At 44.0% G+C, this 20,680-nt stretch overlaps 1 protein-coding gene across 1 annotated transcript in view; it reads right to left on the bottom strand.

Annotated features, from left to right (window-relative positions):
- MAPK1 (mitogen-activated protein kinase 1) overlaps positions 1 to 11,954 on the bottom strand; it is a 102,403-nt gene extending 90,449 nt beyond the window's left edge. Inside the window, exon 1 of the mRNA XM_060119648.1 lies at positions 11,628 to 11,954. Within this exon, the coding sequence (XP_059975631.1) occupies positions 11,628 to 11,743 (116 nt within the window). The 5' untranslated portion in view covers positions 11,744 to 11,954. The remainder of the gene's footprint in view (positions 1 to 11,627) is intronic.
- Between the last annotated feature and the right edge of the window lie 8,726 nt (positions 11,955 to 20,680).

The raw sequence follows: 20,680 nt of genomic DNA, 5'->3' as shown, positions 1-20,680 counted from the left end.
GAAAACTACATAACACCAAACACAAAAATAAACTCAAAATGGATTAGAGACCTAAATGTAAGACCGGACACTATAAAACTCTTAGAGGAAAACATAGGAAGAACACTCTTTGACATAAATCACAGCAGCAAGATCGTTTTTGATCCACCTCCTAGAGTGATAGAAATAAAACCCCAAATAAACAAATGGGACCTAATGAAACTTAAAACCTTTTGTAAAGCAAAGGAAACTACAAACAAAACGAAAAGACAACTCTCAGAATGGGAGGTAATATTTGTAAGCAATCAACAGACAAAGGATTAATCTCTAAAATATATGAACAGCTCAAGGAACTCAATATTAAAAAAACAAACAACCCAATCCAAAAATGGGCAGAAGACCTAAACAGACATTTCTCCAAAGAAGACATACAGATGGCCAAGAAGCACATGAAAAGCTGCTCAACATCACTGATTAGAGAAATGCAAATCAAAACTACAATGAGGGGCTTCCCTGGTGGCGCAGTGGTTGAGAGTCCGCCTGCTGATGCAAGGGACACGGGTTCGTGCCCCGGTCTGGGAAGATCCCACCTGTCACGGAGTGGCTGGGCTCAGAGCCATGGCTGCTGAGCCTATGCGTCCGGAGCCTGTGCTCTGCAATGGGAGAGGCCACAACAGTGAGAGGCCCGCGTACCACACACACACACACACACACAAACCGACAATGAAGTGTATCACCTCACACCAGTTAGAATGGGCATCATCAGAAAATCTACAAACAACAAATGCTGGAGAGGGTGTGGAGAACAGGGAACCCTCTAGCACTGCTGGTGGGAATGTAAATTGATACAGCCACTATAGAGAACATTATGGAGGTTCCTTAAAAAACTAAAAATAGAATCACCATATGACCCAGCAATCCCACTATTGGGCATATACCCAGAGAAAACCATAATTCAAAAAAACCGTAATTCAAAAACATGCACCCCAGTGTTCATTGCAGCACTATTTACAATAGCTATGTCATGGAAACAACTTAAATGCCCATCGACAGACGAATGGATAAAGAAGATGTGGCACATATATACAATGGAATATTACTCAGCCATAAAAAGGGACGAAATTGGGTCATTTGTAGTGACGTGGATGGATCTAGAGACTGTCATACAGAGTGAAGTAAGTCAGAAAGAGAAAAACAAATATCGTATATTAACACATACATGCGGAACCTAGAAAAATGGTACAGATGAACCACTTTGCAGGGCAGAAATAGAGACACAGATGTAGAGAACAAACATATGGACACCAAGGGGGAAAGTGGTGAGGGGGTGGTGGTGGTTGTAGGATGAACTGGGAGACTGGAATTGACATATATACACTAATATGTATAAAACAGACAACTAACAAGAACCTGCTGTATAAAATATAAATAAAATAAAATTCAAAAAAGAAAAAAAAGAATATAACATAACCAACTAGGATTTACTCCAAGAACGCAAGGAAGATTCAATATAAGGAAATCCATTAGTATGATCCTCAATGCTAAAGAGAGAAAAACCATATGATCATCTCCATGAAGGCAGAAAAAACACTTGAGAAAATTCACTTATTTATGTTAAAAACAACCAAAACAGAAGCGATGGATATTTCTGTAAATATAATAAATAAAATACACCTCAGCCCAATGCCAGCATCTTAATAGGGAAACACTAGAGCCTTTCCTGCTAAAGCCAAAAACCACATGAGGCCAAAATATTTTCCAAGTTACATTTTTATAGTTAAGCACTACATTCTAGGATGCTAGATAAACATTTACCAGTTCTTGAATGCTACATTCTGCCTGCTGGGGTATCCAGAAGCATTCCTAAAGTTTCTATAAAACTTTAGCCCTCTTATGACTAATTTCTGTCTTACACTTTCTCTGTGGCAGGAAACAAATGGCTCTTTCCAACAGTTATGTCAGAGTGGACAGAGAATCAAAAATGTCTTTTCTTTCCAGCTCGCTTTGGACTAAAGAAATAATTTACAACACTCTTAAGGAATATCACTTTTACCATCACTTGAATTAAGGGATCAGAGTTGTCCTGAAAGGATGCCTGAAAACAGCAAAACACACAACAGGTAGAATGGCTCAATGAACATACCTGGAGATGGTAATAGATAATAGATTACTTAGCATTCCTATCAAATGGTTTCTCACTGGTCTGAAACATAACATCAAATATTTTTATATGTCTATATAGTCCTGAAGTAAGTAACTCATGGGGAAAGGATTATATTGATCCTTTAAAAAAAAAAAAAGTATGTTTCAACCATGAAACAGAAAGATGATGTAATGAGAGAAATACAAGTTTGAGGATGGGTTCAGCACTGATACACTGAAAATGGAAGGAAATCTCAAATAAGCCCCAAACTAAACATTTTCACATATCTACTGAAGCAATAAGTAACAGTACCCTGAACTTAGCTACTGACTCAAGATAAATCCTTGTGACCAAGGTACATTCTGTAGGTTTTACTCTCTACTTTGCAAGCCTGACCTGTGATCAGTGGCAATTTAGGTATTAATTGGAGAAATGTGATGGTTTTACTTATTTTCCTTAGCTATGCAGCTAAAACTATTTGTTCTATAAAAAAGACTGTATTTACTTTTTCCCCAGAATTACTTTTAATCAGTTCTATTTAAGAATTTCCCTATCTCTGAAACTCTACATTTTTCACTATACATTTGTTCCCAATGACAATGTGGCAACATTAACATTTGGTCTAAGGACTTCCCTGGTGGCACAGTGGTTAAGAATCCGCCTGCCAATGCAGGGGAAACGGGTTCGAGCCCTGGTCCAGTAAGATCCCACATGCCACGGAGCAACTAAGCCCATGCGCCACAGCTACTGAGCCTGTGCCCTAGAGCCCACGAGCCACAACTACTGAGCCCACGTGCCACAACTACTGAAGCCCACGTGCCTAGAGCCCGTGCTCCGCAACAAGAGAAGCCACCGCAACAAGAAGCCCACACACCACAACGAAGAGTAGCCCCAGTTCACCACAACTAGAGAAAGCCCACACGGAGCAATGAGGACCCAATGCAGCCAAAACTAAATAAATTTATTTATTTAAAAAAAAAAAGAGGGGCCTCCCTGGTGGCGCAAGTGGTTGAGAGTCCGCCTGCCGATGCAGGGGATACGGGTTCGTGCCCCGGTCTGGGAGGATCCCATATGCCGCGGAGCGGCTGGGCCCGTGAGCCATGGCCGCTGAGCCTGCGCGTCCGGAGCCTGTGCTCCGCAGCGGGGGAGGCCACAGCAGTGAGAGGCCCGCATAACGCAAAAAAAAAAAAAAAAAAAAAGAAAAACAAAGAACATTCCTTCCAGCCACTCAGTTAAAAACTCTCTCTTAGCCAAACACACGTGAATAACCTAATCACTTGAGGTAAACTATTACTCTGGAACAACAGTATTAGAAAGTTCTTTAACTTTATAGTACAGAAAATAATTTTCCTCAAGACTTTAATTTTGGACTTAAATGATTTATCAATAAACTGAAAAAAGTATCTTAGACATGTCTAGGATAAGTGCTATAAAAAGAGAAATAAAAGCAAAGTATTTATTTATCTATTTAGGCCACACCATGTGGCTTGTGGGATCTTAGTTCCCTGACCAGGGATCGAACCCGTGTCCGCCATAATGGGCGTGGAGTCCTAACCACTGGACTGCCAGGGAATTCCCATAAAGGAAACACCTTAGAAGGAACCTAAAGCCAAGGCCTGACCAAACCTTTCTAATCTTCTCTTCAAGCCACTCCCATTCAGCCAGGCACCCATAGACCATGAGCTCCCTGAGGGCTAGATGCTTCGTTCACCAATGTAGTGGAACAACTAGTGCGTGCCTGGTGTACACATACACTATTTGTTGATTTAATTAGTAACTGGGAAGCCGAAGTGGAGTTAGCTGCTCTGTCCAGAATGATCTCAGAACGGTATTTTTACCACACGACACAGTAATTTATTTCCCTATCAGTCTGTCTCCAACAATGCACTGCAACATTCCTGAGAGAGGGCAGGAACATGAACCAGGGTAGGCACACGAGATGCTCTGATTGTTAAATCAAAGAATGGGAGAGGAGACTTCCCTGGTAGTATAGTGGTTAAGGATCCACCTGCCAATGCAAGGGACACAGGTTGGATCCCTGGTCCGGGAAGATCCCACATACCACGGAGCAACTAAGCCTTTGCATCACAACTACTAAGCCTGCGCTCTAGAGACCACGAGCCACAACTACTGAAGCCTGCGCTCCTAGAGCCCGTGCTCCACAACAAGAGAAGCCACCACAATGAGAAGCCCGCACACCACAACGAAGAGTAGCCCCCGCTCGCCACCAACTAAAGAAAGCTTGCGTGCAGCAACAAAGACCCAACGAAGCCATAAATTAATTAATTAAAAAAATGGGAGAGGAAGTTGCTCAAGATCAACTAATGTTAGTCAGTTGGTCATGGCATAATCCATGCAGACCCCACCCATACATACACTCCACTTCCCAGCTCCTACTAGCGGTAGATGGGTTCAGAACCCAGAACCTGCCCTAAGACTGTGCATCTGAGAGAGATCTTGGAGAATGTCTATCCTGTTGGCTTTCCAATGTATGGGAGCCCCAAGAGAAGCAAACCGGGAGAAAAAGCATTTCAGGGTTAGGCAGGTGGGCAGGTAGAACAGGCTGGATGCATGATGGTGAGGTAGCTCTAGATGTTTGTTGGGGAATCAGTTGTTTTTTACTTAGTAGATATGTTAATGTGAGATGAGGAATAAATTATAGATGATTCCTGGGAAAACTCAACTTGGATGCTTTTCATGAGACTCTTTTTATAAATACTTGAGAATTGAGAGCATTCCCATTAAATTCATGGGAATGGCCTATCAGAGCTAACCACCAAGATGTTATTAATATCAAACTTAATTTTGTTTGAGTTTTACTTGCACTCAAAACCGTTCAGAAACTCTGGATATTCTGCTGCTCATCTGAGCTGGTCTCCTCACATCTTTGAGCTCCAAAAAGCATAGAAGAGACATCTTTATTAAAAGTTAAATTAACAGTTAACAAGCAAAACTATGAATCTGAATCCAGATGCGTTTCCAGGTCTCAAGCCTTTATAGATGATATATACTACTGCTGGCCCTGCCTTTCAAACAGGTGGTACAAATACCCAGCAGAGTTCCAGGGAGGGCAGGAGGGAGCACTACAGCAGAGAGTAACAAGCACAAGTTTACAGAGGAGATGAACCTTAGAGGAAGACAGGACTTGAACAGGGCCCAGTGTTTCTTGGGGATGGGCTGGAGGGAAATACTGCTGGCCTCTTAGCAGGATGGTCTTCCAGTGCAGGACTACACCGTGAGCTGCAGGTTGTTCAGCACATCTGCCTTGACCATACACACACCGAAGGCCAATAACACCCCCCAATCAATTTAACAACCAAAAACCAAAACCTGACCCACATACATTTCAAAATGCCACTGGAGAGGGGGTAAAAATCACACCCACTGAATACCCCTAGATAAGAAGAAGAGAAAATAAGCACAAGCAGATAGAGAGCATAAGAGAGACAAAGAAGGGAACATAAAAAGTGATGAGGAACTGGCAGAAAAAGGGCATCCTCTAATGACTTTCACCTAGAAAATCAAGTCTGAACTCAGTAAACAATATCCTTCAGAATCTGGCCGGGCCCATCCCAACTGTCTCAACTCCAGCTTTCTTCCGAAGGCACTCAACCCATACCCCTAGCTTCCCAAACAACTCCTGGTTTTCCTGACCTGATGTGCTGTTTTCGTACTTCTGTGCCTTTGCACGTACGTCTTCCTCTACCTAGAATGCACTTCTCAAGGCAAACTCCCAGTCACATAACATCCAGCTCAAAAGTTTGTGAAGCCATGCAAAGACAGCCCCTGTCACTCAGGCCTTCTTTTTTCCTCATAATACTGCACACGTCCCTTCTGTATGACACTGGTACATTCTTTGCATTACTGCCCAACTCCATCCCACTAACTGGACTAAGAGCTACTAAAAGGCTGGGACCATGTGCACCCTAGCATATAACAAGTGCTCAGTGAAAGTTTTCTGAGTGAATAACCTCGTATGAAAGGTTTTTTAAAAGGCTAAAATGTAACAAACAAACAAACAAACAAAACAAACAAACAAAAAAAACGCTAAAACGTGACACAGGGCTTCCCTGGTGGCACAGTGGTTAAGAATCCGCCTGTCAATGCAGGGGACACGGGTTTGACCCCTGGTGCAGGAAGATCCCACATGCTGCAGAGCAACTAAGCCTGTGCTCCACAACTAGAGTATACACTCTAGAGAGCCCATGAGCCATAACTACTGAAGCCCATGCGCCTAGAGCCCATGCTCCGCAACAAGAGAAGCCACCATAATGAGAAGCCCGCACACTGCAACAAAGAGTAGCCCCCGCATGCAGCAACGAAGACGCAAGGCAGCCAAAAAATAAATTTAAAAAAAAATTTTTAATTAAAAAAAAGTAAAACATGACACAAGCAAAAAGCAGACAACAGATATTTTCTGTTACTGAAAACATGTATTTTCTCAACTTGGGTCTTTGGTGGAGTATCACTTAGGAACCAGATTAGGATGCTCTATCACTTGCAAGCTCCGTGTCCATGGGCAAGTGAACTAACCCTTCTGTGTCTCAAATTCCCACTTACTTAAAGTAACCACCTTGACAGTGTGAGGATTAATTAATGTATGTTAATTAACGTATGTATGTTTAAAAAACAAAACGTAACAAAAGTTCTATTAGTCTGCCATAATGACAAAAAAACTTCACAGGACAGGATATTATACCATCAGGAATGTGATCACAATGAAATTTTAGTAGGAACCATCTGGTTTTTTTTTTTTTTTTTTTTTTTTTAAGGTCTCAGATATTTATTACTGAGCCAAAGCCCTAGTGCACAAACACACAAAGAGAAAAATCATTTTTGCAATAAAACACATCCAGCTGTTCAGATAGTAGTGATGTTCTCAGAGTGACATGGTAAGATGCAGCATAGGGCCTCCCTGGTGGCGCAAGTGGTTGAGAGTCCGCCTGCCGATGCAGGGGATACGGGTTCGTGCCCCGGTCTGGGAGGATCCCATATGCCGCGGAGCGGCTGGGCCCGTGAGCCATGGCCGCTGAGCCTGCGCGTCCGGAGCCTGCGCGTCCGGAGCCTGTGCTCCGCAACGGGGGAGGCCACAACAGTGAGAGGCCCGCATACCGCAAAAAAAAAAAAAAAAAAAAAAAAAAAAAAAAAAGATGCAGCATAAATATGTGTGCCACCTCATGTGCAAGGCTCCTTATAGACCCAGCTTGGTTCTTCTCCAATGTCTTCTCTTGGAGTTGTATCTGATTTTATTACCAGTTTTCACTGGAATCCAGTGGTAAATGGGACGATTCTGCTTTTGTTTCTTGGCCAAGAATCGCTTGATCTTGAAGTCTTGTGAAAAGGTATGGTGAGGAGCAAACTCAACCACACACAGGATGGCAGAGAAGAGAAGAGAGCCCATCTGTTAGGAGAGTTGAAAGTTAACAAATCTAACAGCTGCTCTTCCAGCTGCACGGTGCTCTCTACAGTATTTAAACCAATCCCTAATGACCACGACCTCCCTTGGCTCCTATGATAGTGCAAACTCTGGTTCTCTGGTCTCCAACCACATTTCCTCCATCCTCTTCTGTAACTTGCCCTCTATTGACACCTAAAGTCAGGCATTCCTTTGGCTCAGCTCTCACATTTTTCTCATCTTGTCCACTCTCAAGGCTTCAATTAGTGTCTCTATGGAGATGACTCCACAACCTCTCAGTCACATTTAGAAAGTGTTTCAAACTGAACTTATCCAAAATACTTATCTTAATTAGATGACCAAGCAAAGAGCTTCAATTTCTCCTCTTTCATACAATTTTTTTTTCCTGATTCTTATACATCTCACAGTCCTCAGCTTCCTCTTCCTCTGCCCATCTATTAAAAGCACTTGTTTGCCAGAGCTACCTCTTTGGTCTCACTGGTTCTTAACCTTTCTGGAATAATGGACCCTTTGAAAATCTAATGAATATTATGGATTGTTCATTAAAGGATAAACATACAGAACATATGCATGCAATTTTACCTAACCAATGACCTCAAATAAGAATCTGTGCTCTGGACTTCCCTGGTGGCACAGTGGTTAAGAATCCGCCTGCCAATGCCGGGGACACGGGTTTGACCCCTGGTGCAGGAAGATCCCACATGCCGCGGAGCAACTAAGCCCATGTGCCACAACTACTGAGGCCAGTGTGCCTAGAGCCCGTGCTCCGCAACAAGAAAAGCCACCTCAATGAGAAGCCCGCGCACCACAATGAACAGTAGCCCCACCTCGCTGCAACTAGAGAAAGCCTGCACGCAGCAACGCAGACCCAACACAGCCAAAAATTAATTAATTTAAAAAAAAGAATCTGTGCTCCTCCACCTAAGACTATCACTTACACAAATTTTCATCTCCAGATTTTACTTCCCTCTTATTTTCAAGATGCCTTCTGGATATAGCTTAAATGGCCTAAAGGCATCACAAACTTAACAAGTCCAAACCAGAACTCACTATTTCTCCTTAGCAAACTCCTCTGCCTATACAGTATTCCTTCTCTCATAACACCACCACCATCCTCCCAGGCTCCCACGCTAGAAGCCTTGGAATTAACAGCCATGTCCATGCCACATCATCAAGCCTGGAAATCCCTCTCAAATCCAAATCCCACCTCTCTCACCTCTTACCCATTAAGACCTCACTCATCATCCTCTGCTTCATCCCACACTTGCCATGATTAGAAGTCCACCACTCTTCTGACAAGAGCCCCTATTACTGATTCTATCTTTATAAGGGCTCTCATCTCCATCTGCTATCTTCCACGCTCACTATATTACTTCACCTCTAGAAGGTTACAACAGCCTAGCTGATTCCCCACCTCAGTTTTTTTTCCTGTCATTTCCACCAGTGTTGATCTATCCTCCCCCCAAATTCCAAAACTGACCATGTGCTTGCCTCTTTCTCCACTGCACAAATATACAACCAAACTCAGTTTTGCCTTTAGAGTCCTCTACAAGTTTGTCACCTAAATACTTTTCCAGGATTAGATTCCACAGCTCAAACTGTCACTTTCACCTATTATCCTTCTATCAAAATCACACTCACTCCTAAAGGCCCAATTCAAACTCCACTTTTCATCTTTATATCCTCCACTTGATGATTAGGAAAGGACTCTGCAAGAAAAAGGCAAATTCCTAATGAATTGATTCAGGAAATTTTAAAAAAAACCTTTTTTCCTGAAAATCCTTAAATCCTTCTGGAAGCATTAATTTTTTAAAAATGTCACTATTCAAATATTAACATTTCAATCAAGAAATCCTCCATAAACCCAGCATTGTTAACCAACATTTACTAAATGCTAATAGCGTACGACGTAGATTAAATTCTATATTAAATAAATATCATCAACCTGAAGATAAAAAGCTATAATCTGGACCCAGATTCTAATTCCAATAATATCTGTACTTGGATCTTACTTAAGAAAAGAACATCACAGTAAGAGGACTTGATATTTCACCTGACAGACTGAGAAGGTCAAATAAGTCTACAGCAGTGATAGAAAACTACCAGATCTAAATCAGCTTCAGATTGAAGAGAAATAAAAAAAACTTTCAACTGAAATGTCATAAAACTAGTTTTTTTTAGTACATATTTTAAAGGGCTGAAGGACGTGATGGGCAATTCTGAACCTCTCATAAAGAGACATGTTTACTGGCATACTTACCAGCAGGTGCAACAGAAGTGATGCTGCAGGCAGTTCTTTCTCTCCGTTACATTCTAGGACCTTATTTCTTTTTCTTTAAATAAATTTTATTTATTTATTTATTTATTTTACTTATTTATTTTTGGTTGTGTTGGGTCTTCGTTGCTGCGCGCGGGCTTTCTCTAGTTGCGGTGAGCGGGGGCTACTCTTCATTGCGGTGCGAGGACTTCTCATTGCGGTGGCTTCTTTTGTTGCAGAGCATGGGCTCTAGGTGCACGGGCTTCAGTAGTTGTGGCTCACGGGCTCTATAGCACAGGATCATTAGTTGTGGCACACGAACTTAGTTGCTCCGCGGCATGTGGGATCTTCCCAGACCAGGGCTTGAACCAGTGTCCCCTGCATTGGCAGGCAGATTCTTAACCACTGTGCCACCAGAGAAGCCCTAGGACCTTATTTCTTTTAGGCCTGACCTAATTTAGTTTCTCTTTTGGCTCCTAAGCCTCTGAGTTCATGTTAATTTTCACAGTTGTACACTGTGAAACATTTTGCTCCTGAAGAGAATGAAAATATTCGAGATTCAATTAAAGTCTTTTTAAAAAAATAATTTTAACTAACACTTGGCAAAACATGCCCTCTATGGTATTTCTAAAATTATGATCATTCAAATTTGAATACATTTCTGAAATAGAAATGCTTATAAGAGTAAAACACCCTAAAATTCTAATATGATTAATAACACTATTTAAGGAAAGTGGGGTGTAATGAAAAGAGCTGCAGCAACTGAAACAGGATCTCAGTCCACAGTCTCAAGTATGCCTCTTTAGTTGTATGACCTTAGGAACTGGTTTCACCTCGAAATACTTTCTCATCTGAAAGACATCACCGCGTTCCCCTCCCTCCAGCTGTTTGTTCAAACAAAATGAGATAATGGACCTAGCACAGTACCTGCCACGAAGTGTTCAATAAATGTTAGTTCATTTCCTTCGTTCAACAGAAAAGACACACTCACGAGAAGATTTCGGTGTAAGGGAGTCTACACTTGCACAGGTCTTCACCAGCACAAAACACGACAGCTAGTTGGTTCTAATGAAAAACAAGACCGTCACCCCCATTCCACAAACGTTTCGGTGAGCTGGATCGAGAGGAGAGCGCCTGAATGTGATTCTGCAAGAACTCCATCAGGGCTGCACACATACTGACCACTAAAGCATTAACAGGGAAAGTCCACAGTAATTGTGCTAAAACGTCTGGATGCCTTTATGCTGGTAAGAGAGCTCAACGGGGGGCAAAAGAAAAACAAGTTAAATTAGGCCCAACTACAAATGACTCCTTAATAAACCAAAAGAGCAATGCTGGCTTATCCTTCCTGAAACGCTAGCATTACGGTATTAAAAACCCTTTAAAGACTTCAAGATTGAAATAGTCCACAACGAACACTGCTGCCACTAACGCCTTTTAGAAAGCCTGCGTAGGAGAGCCCCCCTGGCACCACGGAAGGCACTTAACGAAAGCCGCTCGCGGAAAACGCAGGCGAGGGGAGGAAAATCATATGATTATTTCGGAGCTGTGCACACACGCCGCGGCGAGCATCCGAAGGAATTCGAGACCGCGCTGTGCGTACACTGGGGGCGGGGGCGCCTCGCTGTCGGTCCCGGGGTCCCGGCCCCGGCCTCCGCCCCCCGAGCCCAGCGAGGAACAACACCCAGGCCCGACGGCCCGGCCCGAGGCCCCCAGCTCGCGGACGACGGCGCAGCCCGGGTGGGGGCCGAAGGCCGGGGCCCGGGCGAGACCGCGGCTGCGTCCGCCAGGCCCAGGCGGGGGCGGCCGGGCTGCGCGGCGCGGACACTCACCACACCATGCCGTAGGCGCCCTCGCCGATGTAAGAGAGGTTGGTGTAACGCGGCCCCACGTCGAACACCTGCCCGCGGACCATCTCGGGGCCCGCGCCCGCCGCCGCCGCCGCCATGTTGGCTGCCGGGCCGCAGCAGCCGCCGCGCTGGGCTCGACGCTCCGCGGCCGCCGCTCGGCCCACGCCGCGCCTCCCGGGGGACCGCGCCGCCGCCGCTGCAGCCGCCGCCGCTGGCCGGGAGGGAAGAGGGAGGCCGCCGCGCGGGAGAGGCGAGGAGCAGCCAGCCGCTCGGACCGACTGCCTGCCTGCCTGACTGACTGACGGGCGGGCCGGCAAGGCGAAGGGAGGGGCGCGCGCCGAGGAGGGCGTCGGGCGGGGCCGGGAGACGTGCGCGCGGATTGGCTCCCCACGCCCAGAGGCGGGGCTGCGCGGCCGGCGGAAGCAGCGCGCTCGGGGCCTGGCACTGCGGCGGCTCTGCGGGGCGCGGTCACGTGCACTCGCGGGAGGCGGACCCCTAGGCACAGGGGACGCGGAGGCTGAGCCAGTGGGCCGGCGGGGCCCAGGAAGGCAATCTCCGCCATACCTCGCCGCGCGCCCCGGTTAGGCCTGTGCGAGTCCGCGGCCCACACGGACTTAGAGGCCTAGACACACGGACAGAAACCGGAAGGGTGACCGAGACCGAGAAAGACATTTGCATCCTGAGAAAGTGTGAAACCTAGAGGTGGAGGCCGAGACGAGAGGCCAGGACGGGACCCGCTGATCAGACAGAGGCTCGTTCAACAAGTGTTACCCTGATCCTGTGCGTCCACTCTGCGACGAGTTACATTCCAGCAGAAGGAGATGTGGCTCCATGGATGGATGGGTCGCTAGGAAGGGAGGGAGGGAGACTCGCGTTGTGATAAGTGCTATGAAGAAATATAAAGATCAGTAAGGGGTTCGGGAGTAGGGGGCCGAGACACTGAGAAAAACATTGAGATTCAGAGACTGAGACCCAGATTGGTACAGATGGACAGCGTCTCAGACATAGGACATACTGAAATAGAAACGCAAAGATAGAAACGCTGAAGTCCAAAGCATCAAGATCTAGAGAATATGAGACACACCCTGAGGCTCAGAAATAGTCACAGACACCAGAGGTTGGAAAATAAAAGTCGGAATCTTGAAGCGAGTGAATGCCAAGAATAGCTAATGCAATGAGACAGAAGATGATCTAACCACTGCTTCTGAACCGACACCCGGGCCATCTCTGGACGGGGAGTAAGGGTGGGGAACCCTGCATCCTGATTGTCCAACACTGTGATCTTGTAAGCCTGGACTTCCAGGCATCAACAACAAAGATCAGCTAGACAATATTAAAGGTGAATAAGGAAAAAAAAAAAATTTTACCCTCTGGGAAAGAAATATGTGGCACATGAGAAAAATAAAGTGCTAGAGCCAAAAATTACTCCTTTGCAATATATTTAGTCCATGAAGCAGAGCCCAGTTTCAGAAAACACCTAATTCTTACTCTCGACTAAAAGAAGACATTGCATCTTTTAAAGAACAGGCCAAGATAAATGGAGAGTACTATGAAATTAAAACCATGATCGCCAAAGTAAAAGCAATGGTTGGAGCAGTAAAAAGCAGACTTAACAATGCAGAAGAGCAAATCAGCAGTATAGAAGAAAAAGTCAGTGATGAAATTCTTTAAGATAGAAAAAACGTACAGGAGAATACCACGGAGAGTCAAACTATAGGCACCCCCCCAAAGAAGACAGCAAATCAATTAGAGACAATAACTTATAGTAAAAGAAAACTTGCCTTAGGTCTAAAAAGATCTGATGTAGAAGTGGAAAATTGAGTGAGTTCTCTGAATCCAGAAAAATTAATAAGCAGAAACCAACTTCAAGACATAATCTAGAAAAGTTCTTAAATTTCAGGGATAAAGAACAAACACAGAGTTTCTCTGGTGGCGCAGTAGTTGAGAGTCCGCCTGCCGATGCAGGGGACACGGGTTCGTGCCCTGGTCTGGGAAGATCCCACATGCCACAGAGCGGCTGGGCCCGTGAGCCATGGCCGCTGAGCCTGGGCGTCCGGAGCCTGTGCTCTGCAACGGGAAAGGCCACCACAGTGAGAGGCCCGCGTACTGAAAAAAAAAAAAAAAAAAAGAAAAGAACAAACACAGTATCCAGTCAGGAAAAAAAAAAAAAAAAAAGATTATTTAAAAGCTGGTTTTCTTCAGAGTCCTCCTCTGTAATAATTAAATGCCAAAGGAAAATGGAACAAGATTGGCAGCACTCTGAGAGGGTAGGTTGTAGCCGTTCTTGCATGGTTTAATTCCCACTGATGCCTCACTTCCTCCCGGGTCTTTAACTGTCAGAATCTGTGGTCAGCGTGTCCACCTGGACATCTCCATGTGACATCCTACAGGGGCTTCAACTTCACATTTCCAAACTGCGAATGGTTAACTGCAGGAGTTCTGCCCTCAGAGTACCAGAGCGAGTTTGAATCTTGGCTCTTCCACTTACTACCTGTATGACCTTGGCCTCAGTTTCCTCACTCTTAAAGATCACAATAGGGGGGCTTCCCTGGTGGCGCAGTGGTTGAGAGTCCGCCTGCTGATGTAGGGGATACCGGTTCATGCCCCGGTCCGGGAAGATCCCACATGCTGTGGAGCGGCTGGGCCCGTGAGCCATGGCTGCTGAGCCTGCGTGTCCGGAGCCTGTGCTCCGCAACGGGAGAGGCCACAACAGTGAGAGGCCCGCGTACCACAAAAAAAAAAAAAAAAAGATCACAATAGCACCTACCTCCCTATTGTACAGAATAAATAAGACAGCATATGTAAAGAACCTGGCACGTAGTAAATACCCAATAAATGTTATCATTATTATCGACCCCACGCAAACCTGTTCCTCGTCTTGTACTTGTGGATTGCATCACCACCCAGATACTCAAGCTGGAAGTTTGGGGATGATCCTTAACAACGCATTTTTCCTTGCTCACAACGCCTCTTCCCATCCAACCCATCACAAACACATATAAATTCTATTTCTTAATATTTTGGAAATTGTTGCTGCTCAAAGTGTGGTCTCCAGACCAGCAGCATCAGCATCATGTGGGGGTTTGTTCGGAAGGCAGCATCTCAGGCTCCGCCCCAGACCACTGATTCAGGGTCTGCATTTTAACAAGATTCCCCAGTGGTTCATATGGATATTAAACTTTGAAAAGCACTGTTTTATTTGCTTTTTTTTTTAGTTGAGGTATAATTGACACACAACATTACCTGCCCTCCTCACCTGCCCTCCCCTGTGCTCCAGCCGGACCAGGCAGCTCTCGGTTCTTTCCTACCTTTCAGCCTTGTAATATGTCCTCTCTTCATTCTTCCAGTGTTTATGGACATTTTAAAGTCACTGTATTATCATGGCATGATGCATCTGGCCAATAACCTTTCTCCAGAGAACTTCTCTTGCCTGGTTCTGTGGTCACTAAGCTACCTTATGATTAGAGTTTGGCTTAACTTGTGGTTTTTGACAGGGAGAATGCACTGACCAGGAGACAGCCCTGTTTAGGTCCTTTGGCAATAACTGTTCCCTCTAAGATGGGATTTAGATATACATCTGTCTCTGCTGAGTCAGGCTGGCGTGAGCCAGGCCCATGGGGGACAATCATCTAGCTAGACTGACAACAACAAATTTCCAGAAGCACAGAGCTGAGAACGAGGCTCTGGAACACTGTGAGACCATGCTAAGCCACTATCTAAGCCTAAGACCCCGCTTAGATGGCCAGCTGGCCACCTGGATGTCTTCCTTATTGTCTCTCTAGAGTGGTGACAGTTCACAGATCTGTAGAATCTTAGAAAACAATGGATATCTGTTATTTTTTGCCTGCCCAGCATTGACCCCTTCTCCTTCTGGTAGCAACAATCCTGTTTTTCTTTGGTGAACTGTCCCTTTTACACCCTTATGTGGTTTGCAGGGCTGGCCCCACCCCCAAGTCAAGAGTAAGCATGTGATCCAGGGCTCCACAATCAGAGTCACAGACGTTGGTTTAAAGGATGGGTATGAGACCTGATCCAGGCCATTGACACTCAGCCCAGACTTTTTTTTTTTAAATTAATTTATTATTTATTTGTTTATTTATGGCTGTGTTGGGTCTTCGTTGCTGCACGCGGGCTTTCTCTAGTTGCGGCAAGTGGGGGCTGCTCTGCATTGCGGTGCACAGGCTTCTCATCGTGGTGGCTCCTCTTGTTGTGGAGCACGGGGTCTAGTCTCATGGGCTTCAGTAGTTGCAACATGCAGGCTCAGTAGTTGTGGCTCACGGGCTCTAGAGCACAGGCTCGGAAGTTGTGGCACACGGGCTTAGTTGCTTCGCAGCATGTGGGATCTTCCCGGACCAGGGCTCGAACCCGTGTCCCCTGCACTGGCAGGTGGATTCTTAACCACTGCGCCACCAGGGAAGCCCAGCCCAGACTTTTAAAAATATATATATATTTATTTATTTGACTGCGCCGGGTCTTAGTTGCGGCAGGCAGGATCTTCGCTGCCATGTGCGGGAACTTTAGTTGTGGCATGCTGACTCTTAGTTGCAGCATGCGGGCTCTTAGTTGCGGCATGCGGGATCTAGTTCCCCAACTAGGGATCGAACCCGGGCCCCCTACATTGGGAGCATGGAGTCTTACCCACTGGACCGCCAGGGAAATCCCTCAGCCCAGACTTCTGCAGAAACAATTGGGAAAGGAGTGCTCCCTTTTTGCCAAGGTGCCAGGGCAGGGAGTATGAGTCTGGGGTCAGACATGCCACCATGTGAGAACTGCCCTCTGAGAATGAAGCTGAGATGGGGAAAGCAGGGTCCAGAGATGGAGACAGTTTCCTGATGACAGTTCGAGGCTGTATTCAGTTGAGCCTGGACTTTACAGGTTCATGAGACAAATATATTCTTTTTTTTTAACTGAAATCAATTTGAATTTGGATTCTGTCACTTGAAACCACAAGAGTTTGTGACTAATACACGACCCAACTAACTCTCTTTTTTGCAAAAATTGCTCAGTCATACATTAAGTCACCGGGACATGAATCAGAAACTCATGAATGATGAAACAAGAGAAAAGAACTGGCAATGAGCCTTGAAACTAGCTAAAGATAGAGAGATAACTGAATAAAAACACTCAGTAGAGACCGATGCTGATAAGTTGAAATAATTGTTGTTGCTATAGTAACAAACAAAATGCAAAAGGAAAAAAATTGAGAAAGAGGATTTTTTAAAATAGGGGGTTTTAACCTCAGATTAATGCAATCAGATAGGAAGAAAGAGCGTAGGAAAAGCAAGGTACTAAGTCTTTGTTTTACGTAAAATGTGGAAAAAGGTTATTTAAAAAAATTATAAAACTTCCCTTCCAGTCCAGTGGTTAAGACTTCGCCTTCCAATGCAGGGGGTGCGGGTTCGATCCCTGATTGGGGAGCTAAGATCCCATATGCCTGACAGCCAAAAAACCAAAACATAAAACAGAAGCAGTACTGTAACAAGTTCAATAAAGACTTTTAAAATGGTCCACATCAAAAAAGAATTATATAATTTCAGATATTTTTTCAGTGTAAACAGCTGTATGTCTACCTTATAAATTATTACAAGAGGTAAAAGGAAGAAGGTAATTCATACAGCAAAAATCAAGAGTATGTAACCAGAAGTATACTAGACACTTTCCTCATGTTGTAAATAAAAAAGAAATGGCAAGGAATCATTAAAAAACAACATCAAAATACAAGAAAATTAGACGATGGAAAGTGAAATTAAGTGTAGCAAATAAGTGAAATGTAAATAAATAAGAAACACATAAATAGCTAAAATTCCTATATAAAAATATGAAAATCTCAGATCAGATCAAAGGACAAACTCTGAATATGTACTGTTGTTAGAAAAGATGTTCAAAAAATACACATAGAATAAAAAGTCACTGTAAAACCAAATGCACCAAATTATACAGCAACACAAACCAGAAAACAATCTTTAGAAATACAATACAACTAATAGAAACACAGTTATAGTAAAATATATTACACACCACTATCAGACTGTGATGTATAAAATAAACAAAAATAAGAATAAAGACGAGTTAAACAGCAGAATAATAAGGCATAAAAACAGATACTGAGTTCTACACCTACATAAAACATAAAAAGTATCCTACACTGGACCATAAAACATTTTAATAAATTCAAATAAGCATATATTGTTCAGGTCAGATGCAGTAACATACTGTAGAAAATCATGACAATAAGATGGCTACGACTGAAAATTTGGAGGGCAAGTTTAGTATTAGGCTGAAGGCTGGGCTGGCTGCTGGCACCATTATTATATAACAGCACGCTGGCCCAAACAGAGCAGCTGTTATTCATCTCCTTTTCTGAGTTCCTCTTACCTGTCCATTCCTTACATTTCAGTGTCCTCTGCTTGTCAGTTAGAACCTTTCAGCTGTAGGTTCAGAAAACTTTGAATCACATAGGGTCAGGACCCAGGAAGAGATGAGCGAGGCACTTAGGGTGAAACATTTAAGGAAACACTCACTCTCAGGGTCACACAGTGCAGCATCAGCATCTGACAGCAAGCGCCTCCTTAATTGCTACATCCTAGGCACTAAGTGGTGGTCCTGCCAAACCAAATTGGTATAAACAGTACGGACTCTTTCTCACCTGACGAGAATCGCACAAGTACAGCTTCTGCTCCCCTTCTCTGCCCTTCTAGCCTATTCTGTGCATTGGCATCGTCCTCAGGCAGGTTAGGGAGGTGGCTGCAACAGTTCCAGACTATACATGGCACCACACTATTCAAAGGCAGAAAGGATGGTCTCCCCTGGTGAGTCCCCTTCTTAGGAGTGAGGAGACAACCAGACACACAGCAGCCTCCCTTCCTGCCTCATGGCAGACTGGGTCACATGCCCACCCCGTCTAATCATTATCCAGAGGAGATCCATTATGTTCAAATTGTGGAAACCCAAAGACAAAAAAAATTTTTTTAAACAGCCAGAGAGCAGTGACTCAGTATGTACAAGAGATTCTCGATAAGATGAATAGCTGATTTCTCCTCATAAATCATGGAGGCCAGAAGAGGAAGGATGGGGATGTAATATGATTTAATATTTAAAATAAGTTAGTATAATTCATAGTATTTTATATTATAATTAAAAAATTTTTTTTCTTTCTTTTTGGCCGTGCTGTGTGGTACATGGAACTTCCCCAATCAGGGAACGAACCCATGCCCCCTGCAGTGGAAGCGCAGAGTCTTGACCACTGGGCCACCAGGGAAGTCCAATAATTTTTTTAAATTGTTACTTAATTGAAATTGTTTATGTGTTATATTTATTTTATTTATTTTTTTTTTTTTATTTTTTTTTTTGCGGTACGCGGGCCTCTCACTGCTGTGGCGTCTCCCGTTGCGGAGCACAGCCTCCGGACGCGCAGGCTCAGCGGCCATGGCTCACAGGCCCAGCTGCTCCGCGGCATGTGGGATCTTCCCAGACCGGGGCACGAACCCGTGTCCCCTACATCGGCAGGCGGACTCTCAACCACTGCGCCACCAGGGAAGCCCTTTATTTTATAATTGTTATAAATTTAAGATGTTAATTGTGATTCCCAAGGTAATTACTAAGAAAATAAAAATATACAGAAAAGGAAAGGGGAAGGGAGTTAAAATGGTATGCCACCAAAAAAATCAACTAAATTTTTTTAAAAAGAGGCAGTAATGGGGAGATTGAAGAACAAAAAACACAAAAGACACAGAGAAAACAAATAGCTAAATGACAAAAATAATCTTTCTTGACTGGCAAAAGGAAGTTCCAGGACAACATTTGTGTACCAGGTTTAATGAGCAACCAGTCCAAAGTGGAGCAGAAAGACAGAGGTCTGTGGGATTAAGTCTCCAAGGAAAAGATGGAATTGATCAGTTATGGGTCGAATATTTGGAAAAATTATTGCTATGTGTTTGGAACCTTTGGAAGAAAACAGCTCTAGGTACTTAGAAAACTAAAAAAATTGAAGAAAGAAATAATTATTAACTCCAGATAAAATAAACTTGTAAGAAAAAGAAAATGTAATAATAATTTACAGCTTGAGTGAACAAAGTTTACTTACTTGGTCAATAACGTAAACACTAACTATTGATTTAACTGTACACAGTGGAAAAATATATTGTGAGGATGAAAGGAGAAAAGTGGGGGTTAGAGTAGCACAGAAGAGCTAATTCATCACTGCCAGAATTGTCTAAAATTCATAAATAAAATAAATCCTTCTTTACTACTAATTACATTAGGGAATTCCCTGGTGGTCCACTGGATAGGACTCAGAGCTTTCACTGCTGAGGGCCCAGGTTCAATCCCTGGTTGGGGAACTAAGCCGTGTGACATGGCCAAAAAAATATATATATAAATGGACTGAACTCTCCTATTAAAAGATAGAGATGGATAAAAATACAGGACCTTATCTTTATGAAATCTACCAGAGGTTCACATTAGATATAAAAACACAAAGAGCTTGAAAGTATTGATAAAAGAATGGAAAAAGGTATTCTTTGCAAATAATAAACAAAAGAGCTGAGGTCACTATATTATTGTCAGACAAACAGAATTTCAATTAGAAAAGATTACAAGAGGGCTTCCCTGGTGGTGCAGTGGTTATGAATCTGCCTGCCAATGCAGAGGACACGGGTTTGAGCCCTGGTCCGGGAAGATCCCACATGCCATGGAGCAACTAAGCCGTGCGCCACAACTACTGAGCCTGAACTCTAGAGCCTGTGAGCCACAACTACTGAAGCCCACGTGCCTAGAGCCCATGCTCCACAACAAGAGAAGCCCCCGCAATGAGAAGCCTACACACCACAATGAAGAGTAGCCCCTGCTCTCTGCAACTAGAGAAAGCCCACACACAGCAACGAAGACCCAACGCTGCCAAAAATAATAAATAAATAAAAATAAATTTAAAAAAAATTACAGGAGACAAAGAAGGTCATTATATATTGACAAAAGATTAAATAAATCAAGATGGACAGAACTGAAGGGAGAAATGGACAATACTACACTAATAGCTG

Source organism: Mesoplodon densirostris, chromosome 15, assembly GCF_025265405.1.
Source record: "Mesoplodon densirostris isolate mMesDen1 chromosome 15, mMesDen1 primary haplotype, whole genome shotgun sequence".
NCBI lineage: Eukaryota > Metazoa > Chordata > Mammalia > Artiodactyla > Ziphiidae > Mesoplodon > Mesoplodon densirostris.
The sequence above is the reverse complement of the archived record's forward strand: the minus strand, read 5'-3'. Positions and strand labels throughout refer to the sequence as shown.